Source organism: Salmo salar, chromosome 11, assembly GCF_965601325.2.
Source record: "Salmo salar chromosome 11, fSalSal1, whole genome shotgun sequence".
In the NCBI taxonomy this organism is placed as follows: domain Eukaryota; kingdom Metazoa; phylum Chordata; class Actinopteri; order Salmoniformes; family Salmonidae; genus Salmo; species Salmo salar.
This window is the reverse complement of record NC_138301.1, coordinates 76,693,013-76,700,869: the sequence shown is the minus strand read 5'-3', so window position 1 is coordinate 76,700,869 and position 7,857 is coordinate 76,693,013. Positions and strand designations below refer to the sequence as shown.

General features: G+C 43.0%; 1 protein-coding gene across 1 annotated transcript in view; it reads right to left on the bottom strand.

Moving 5' to 3' along the window:
* Window positions 1–388: 388 nt before the first annotated feature.
* The window catches only part of LOC100380848 (serine/threonine-protein phosphatase 6 catalytic subunit), a 38,828-nt gene continuing 31,359 nt past the window's right edge, over window positions 389–7,857 (bottom strand). The window contains exons 2-7 of the mRNA XM_014127844.3: window positions 7,372–7,467; window positions 7,166–7,231; window positions 5,540–5,681; window positions 3,108–3,187; window positions 2,755–2,964; window positions 389–2,231 (exon numbers count right to left, since the gene is read on the bottom strand). Coding sequence (XP_013983319.1) covers window positions 1,983–2,231; window positions 2,755–2,964; window positions 3,108–3,187; window positions 5,540–5,681; window positions 7,166–7,231; window positions 7,372–7,467 — 843 coding nt within the window. The 3' untranslated portion in view covers window positions 389–1,982. The remainder of the gene's footprint in view (window positions 2,232–2,754; window positions 2,965–3,107; window positions 3,188–5,539; window positions 5,682–7,165; window positions 7,232–7,371; window positions 7,468–7,857) is intronic.

The following is a 7,857-nucleotide window of genomic DNA, read 5'->3' as shown; positions in this document are numbered from 1 at the left end:
TCACCATAAGCAAAGAAATCTCTATACAAAGTGTCAAGTCTCTAGGTCAAACCGGGGCGACGGATATGAGGGTTTTTAAGTGAGACCGTTTATAACAGCGCCACTTATAGGCCAATCTGCCATTCCTTTTTGACAAAGCTCTAGTTTCAGTGTGTCAAATTAGAAAGTTGCCAATCTAATGCTTGAGTTATTTAACCATGTGAAGGAAAAAAATAACAATTGAGAGAATAACAATGTTTCAGCTTTGCTGTGAACCCCTAAATTATGCAACCAAAATGGAAATCAGTGCAACCACTGCAGGGCTCAAACCCTGACTTCAAGCCAAGGCAAGTTTAGTTTACTCCCTTGAATGGAGTTAGGCCAAAGCATCAACCACCATTAGAAGAGATTAAGTTAGTAAAGGCCTTTTATTTTCAATTGGTATATGGGTTGCAGTCTACAATAATAAAATACAACAAATCAGAGCAGAGAAAAATAGGAACAATAATCAATACAATTATTTGAATGTACAAAAGCATCATAACCCACTCAGTCCCCATCCCCATCGACTGTGATCTGGTTTAAAAATCAACAGCAGGATACTTCAATTGCTGTCTTTGGTGGAAATTATAAGTTTTCTTCTATAGATTACATCTGAGAAAGACCATATTATCAGGTGACATGCTTTTAGCATAATTGCAATATTGACCCAGTTGGAACGATAACACTCAAATGCACCACTGAACTCCATTCAATAGTTAACATGGAATTCTGTGACACAGTGCAATCAAAGGAATTCAATCCGAGACATCATGATAACCCTATAAAGTAGCAGAGCAGATGAATGACTTGAATGTGCACAAAGCTGCAGAACATGGAGTATTCATACAAATACATTGTTGGCTACAATTCAATTTTATTGGAAAAGCATGTCCCATTTACTACCATCGAATGGAATTTGAGGGAGTAGAAATTAAAGCAGGTGCATTGGCACGTAGTAATGTATGAAGATGGGGCTTCAATTGAAATGAGGGGCCAACAGGACTTTTGACTCAATTCATACAATGCAGCAATGTTATCTGTAAAAAATAAATGCTAATAAAAACACATTAGGCAACATCAAATACTTTCAAGGGAAGGGGGAGTTCTGAGATTGTATATTTCAAGAAAAAAAAAATGGAGCTGGGGGTGGGTAGTTGACAGTGGGGACAATAGCCCAGTCTCAAACCCGTTAACCTACACCTCTTTTCAGATAACAAGGAACCAGATAGGTGTACGAAATATATAGATAGCTGCCCTAAACCCATTAGAAGATTCAGCCCAGAAGCATCTGCTGTTCCACCAACTGACATGTACTCTTGAGGTGCTGACCTGTTGCACCTTCTATAACCACTGACAATTTTTTGACCCTGCGCTGGTCATCTATGACCGTTTAAACATCTTGAAGAACAATCTGGCCTAAATGGACATGTACTCTTATAATATCCACCCGGGTACAGCCAGAGGATTGGCCACCCCTCAGAGCCTGGTTCCTCTAGATTTCTTCCTAGGTTCCTGCCTTTCTGGTGTTTTTCCTAGCCACTGTGCATCACGATCTGCATCGCTTGCCGTTTGGGGTTTTAGGCTGGGTTTCTGTAAAAGCACTTTGCGACAACTGCTGATGTGAATCAATTGACTGATTGAAGCATCTATCACTTTGGTGTTTGTAGATCTGAAAGGATCAGACAGGCGTAAAGTAAACAAACTAGTGACAGCTCCACCTAGCTTTCCAATGAGGTATAGGGGCGCTTCTATCATATTGAAAACACCCATCTCATTCCTTCAGATCTGTAAACATTGAAGGGACAAGAGCTATGGTCGTTTCTGGACCAGACCATGGTGAAGCCATTGTAATATTTCTTAGTTACACCAATCCCCTCCCTTGACTGCAAACACCAAAAGGGATAGGGGCTAGGGGAAGAGGCTGGGGGTTATTTTGGAACTGAACAAAATGGCTCTTGTATTTAGAGGAAGTAAGGTGTTGTTGTTCGGGGAGGGATGACCCGCTCAGAGTCGGGCACGGCGCGGAACAGCTTGGGCTCCCGTGTGTTCACGTCCTTGAAGACCATGATGGAGGCAATGTTTCCACAGCGGTAACAATAGTTGGGTGCAGACCACACCGTCACCAGCTTCTCATCGAACATGAACTTGTAGCCCTCATGGACCAGCTGGTGTGCACGGCAGATCAGCTTCAGATTGTTGATGTGAACAAACTGAAATTGGGAAAGAAGGATCATGGATGGAACTCAGTATTCAACATAGGTGAGGTGCGCCGCAAAGAGTCCTTTCCACTTGGACCTCCGTCAAGGCTACATATGAACTTTTCCCACATGTGCTATCAAAAGTTGCCCCCTGGACCCCCCTAGATCAGGGTTTCCCAAACACGGTCTTGGTGCCCACCCTGGGTGCACGTTGTTTTTGCCCTAGCACTAGAGCGGATTCAAATAACCAACTCATCTTTAAGCTTAGATTATTTGAATCAGCGGTGTTGTGCTAGGGCATAAACCCCAGGACAGTCACCCCCCTCAGTTTACAATTCAAGCAGTGAAGGTGTCGATAGTTAGAATGACCATGTCACTTACTCTCTGCATAGGCAATGACGCCTTGTGATTGACAGGAGGCGAGACAACACATGCAACCAAAACAGTCAGTCTGGAATCCTGTCTAGGCCTGCATTTATCATAATCCCCTTTGGTAGTTACCCCCCCACACAGGAGAACATTTTTATGCATTTACCTCATTAGTGACCTTGGCGCCAAAGAGCCAGCCTGCACCTCGCGGACTGATGGCCCAGGTGTCCACATCCTCTGGGTCCGACCACACCAGGTCACAGAAGGCCCCCTTGTGGGGAATCTCTTGGTTGCGCTCGATTGTGCGGATCTGGTCCAGGGTCTTGATGTCAGGTGAAAGGCCACCATGCACACAAAGGATCTGCTCGTCTATCAACTATGGTCAGAAACTCCTATTAGTTATAGACTCATAAGTGTGGGAAAATGTAACATAACAAAAGCACATGCACTTAGAAGAAGAGAGAAAAGTCAAGGTGATTTCAAATATAAAAAAAGATGGCAATCAATGGCTGGACTTACAGCGGCTACTGTTAGCATGTCAAACACTTTAGTGCAGTATCGCCAGGCGTTTGCATTCCCGTATTTCGTTTGGCACTCATCTGCAAAAAAAACATTTATATTACACTTCACACATAATTATGGCAGTGCTTCCTTTTATGGTACAACATTCACAGATAATGGAAAACATGATAATTACACTGTAATAATCTATACATTTGTTCTCCAGGTTGGGGGTTGCGCGCAGGGCTAACAACCCTGTTACGTAAAACAAAATGCTGTTACAGAAATCAAACAAAGCAAATGCGAACTCTAAAAACAAAATGGACCCCACTCCTTCCCGGGGGGACTAATGAAGTAGACTGATGAAAGCCTCCGGGAAACCAGCCTGCGGAAAAATCTTCTTACAACCAAGACCTCAATACAACTTGGGATCTGGAATGTCTGTACAACATACTAAGCAGGAAAAGCAGCACAAGAAGCCCAAGTTATAAAGGAATACAACAACTAGCTGAAGCTTGCTGGAATGGTGCAGGTTTGACCACACTATCAAAGCGGGAAGTGATTGCCTATTCAGGACACGAGAATGAAGACAACACATAATGGGAGGCAGTTTCACCAAGGACCATCACAGCAAGGTTTAACTACAAAGCCAGGAAAGTCACCATTGGCCAATGCTACACACCTATAAACAATGCAGTGGAGGAAGCAAAACAACTCTATTACGAGAATCTACATGCTGTCTATGATGCAACACCCAGAAGAGACATCAAGATCCTAACGGGAGACCTAAACGCCAAGATAGGCATCAGTAAGTGTCCCACACGAGTGATGAATGCTCACCTACAACGCTTGGAAGAGCAGTTTAGGTTGGACCTACTTCCCAATCCATTTGACTGTGATCCGGGCTCAGTTGACATGCCGGTAAGTGAAATCGAACAGCTGATCGAGCTGTCGTGACCAAATGCTGCAGACAACGCATTCATTGGTCACTATGGAGGAGTTTTGGTTCCTGACTCAGAGAATAGCCTCCCGTCTCCCTATGAGCATTAATGCTGCGTTCAAAAGAACTGGGAACTCGGTAATCTCCCTACTTCAGTGTGTTTGAGACAACTGGGAACTCGGAAAGAAACAAGCTCCGACTGGGAAAAATAGTTTATGGTCATCCAACTCGGGAACTCTGGCCTTTTTCTAGAGCTCTCACTTTCCAACCTAACGATCACTGACGTCATGATTTGACCTTGTATTTTTTTCTGAGATCCCAGTTGTATTCAAAGCACCATAAAACTCACGGTAGGCTACCCTTCGCCAGCTCATATCTGTAAAAAGCTGGAGTTTGTGCTCTCGTCTGCATTAAAACCAAATATCGATCCAGGTTGGATGTGACGGCAGAGATGAGGTGCGCACTGTCGACCATGCCCACTGACGCGACATGCATCAAAGCACACCCATCTCATTAGTGGTGGTGATATAAGAGACTTTATTTCAGACTAATTTGCAATTGACTGCCAAACATTAAAAAGTATGTGATGGTGAAGACAATCAGAAATACTGTTAGAAGGCATTTCAATTGACTGCCATTGCCCCAAATAAAAAAGTTAACATTGGCTGTTAATTACATAATTGTTTTCACATAGGTGGGGCCGCAAGGATTTTCAGATATGAAAATGGGGTCGTGGGCCAAAAACATTTAGGAACCCCTGGGCTAAGCAGAGCCGGAACCCAAATACCCTCCGCGTGGCTAGAAACGCGTGATACGTGAGTGAGTCTTGCTCGAGACCAAAAAAGGAATGCACTGAGATGGAGTCAGACAGCTTTGTCTGGTTTCTTATGAAGCCTAGAGACTGAATACGGAACAGTAGCATGGATGTGTGTTGCCCCCTCGACTCCGCTGCCACCAGCCAATCAGCTGTAATAGCCAGCGGCTCGTGAGCATTCTTATTTTGTAGACTGAGGTGCTTGTTGAGGGCACGTTGGTCTATAATAGGGTGCAAAGTCCAGTCCGTTTTCGGAACCAGGAAATACCGGTGGTACCAGCCACCCTGGATCTTTGACATAGGAACCACTCGGATTGCCTGCTTCTGGAGACCGGAGGATATTTCCTCCCTCAAAAAGGGCGCTGAGGCCTCAGGAACAGTCGATTGATGTAATGATACTGCAGAAGTGTGGGGGATGCACAACAAAATTTTTGCCAGTACCCTGACATCACTGTTCACATAATCTGGTCAAGAAAACCGCTCCGAACAGAGTCTGCTGGAGATGCACTAGAGGCCCTTCGTGCCACTAGGGGCTTAAAGGAATAAGCCAAGAAAGTCAACTTATAAATTACTTATTTGTTTGTTCATTTAGTTAGAACCAGTAAGTTAGCGGTCACAATAAATAGGGCCCTAGACCCTACAAGGATCCATGTTGTTAGAGTTGATGTGCCCCCAGCAATTAGGCATGTTGCTCACCGTAAAAGCCGTACACCTGTGTGATCTGCCTGCTTTCGTGATTTCCTCGTAGAAGCGTGATGCGGTCCGGCCACTTGGCTTTTAAGGCTAGCAGGTATGTGAACGTCTCCAAGCTGTAGTATCCCCTGTCCACAAAGTCTCCCTGAGGAAACAGAGAGTCACTGACCAGGGTTCAGATCAATCCCAAGTCATCCAGTTTCTAAACAGCAATCACTAACTCAGAGAGGCTGCTGCCTACATTGAGACCCAATCACTGGCCACTTTAATAAATAGATCACTAGTCACTTTAAACAATGCCACTCTAAATAATGCCACTTTAATAATGTTTACATATCTTACATTATTCATATCACATGTATATACTGTATTTTATTTATAATGTTTACATATCTTACATTTCTCATATCACATGTATATACTGTATTTTATACCATCTATTGCACCTTGGCTTTGCCGCTCGGCCATGTGTGTATTACCGTAATTTCCGGACTATAAGCCGCAACTTTTTTCCCACGCTTTGAACCTCGCGGCTTAAACAATGACGCGGCTATGAATACAACAAGCTATGAATACAACAAGTGTAGACTTTACCATGAAATGCTTACTGCCAAGCCCTTAACCAACAGTGCAGTTCAAGAAGAAGAAAATATTTACCAATTAGGCTAAAATAAAAAGTAATAATAAAAAGTAACAATAACGAGGCTATATACTGGGGTACCGGGTCAGTGTGCAGGGGTACAGGCTAGTTGATGTAATCTGTACATGTAGCTGGGGGCGAAGTGACTATGCATAGGTATGCATCACATGTATACACTGTACTGTATTTTATTTATAATGTTTACATATCTTACATTACTCATATCACATGTATATACTGTATTTTATACCATCTATTGCACCTTGGCTATGCCGCTCGGCCATGTGTGTACTACCGTAATTTCCGGACTATAAGCCGCAGCTTTTTTCCCACGCTTTGAACCACGCGGCTTAAACAATGACGGGGCTAATATATGGATTTTTCCCGCTTTTAAAATTTTTTCTCAAAAAAACATTCTGTGACGTGCTCAGTTTTTTGGCGGCATGAAGCTTTCATTAGACCAATGAAATTGCCGAACGGGTTAAGGTCAAACAACTTTTTTGTTTACTGTTTAGATTAAATCGAGCGCGCTCAAACTTCCCATCATTCTGATTACGGTAGTCATTTTGTCACCCTCATCATGGCAAAGACACGGAGAAATGCATATGATGCAGCTTTCAAGTTGAAGGCGATTGATCTGGCTGTTGGAAAAGGAAATAGAGCTGCTGCACGGGAGCTTGGTCTTAATGAGTCGATGATAAGACGTTGGAAACAGCACCTGCGGCTTATAGACATGTGCGGCTTGGCTTAATGTTCAAAATAATATATATTTTTTTTTTTTTCAGTGGGTGCGGCTTATATTCAGGTGCGCTCAATAGTCCGGTAATTACGGTAGGTAGTTGTTGGGGATTGCTAGATTACCCACAAGCATTTCGCTACACTCGCATTAACATCTGCTAACCATGTGTACGTGACAAATAACATTTGATTTCTTACCATCCTCAATATTATCCCTGCTGCAGAACAGCTTAAAAAATGGAACTTCTTACCATAAAAATGTAGTTTGTGTCTGGAACTTGTCCGCCAGTTCTGAAGAGTTCACATAGGTCATAAAACTGGAGACAGGGATCAGAAAGACAATTTCACATTCATGGCAAGTGGATCATACTACTATAAAAATTTAGATATTTAGAATGTGCATAGTAAGAGAACAAAGGAATTTGGGAAAGGTATCAAAAAGAAAATTCGATAATACCTGGCCATGAATGTCTCCACAAACAGTGACTGGAGTGGATACTGGTTGAACATTTGATTCCTCGAGCAGCAAATCACATACGTAGTCACATAATCTCTGTAAGGGGTGAGACACATGACAAAATTATCAGGCTGCCAAATAACACTTGCAAGTTGGGCCTACTGATATTTTGACACAACCATATTTGAAGTTGTTAACGTTAGAGGTATCAAAATTGAAATAATGTTGCAGGGCAACGGTATTTAACTCTTACGCTACGAGGCCCGGAGCCTGCTGGTTTTCTGTTCTACCTGGTCTAAAAATCAGTCCCTGAATAGAGGGGAACAATAAAAAAATGCAGTGAAACTGGCTTCAGAGCCGAGTTTGAGGGTTGTAGAGTGTGTCCCACTCTGGCCAGAGTGGGTGAAAATAAATATGATTGTTCATGTTCTGAATCATTCAGTGGGGTCTTTAACATATCATTATAGCCCAAAAGTCAGATTTCGC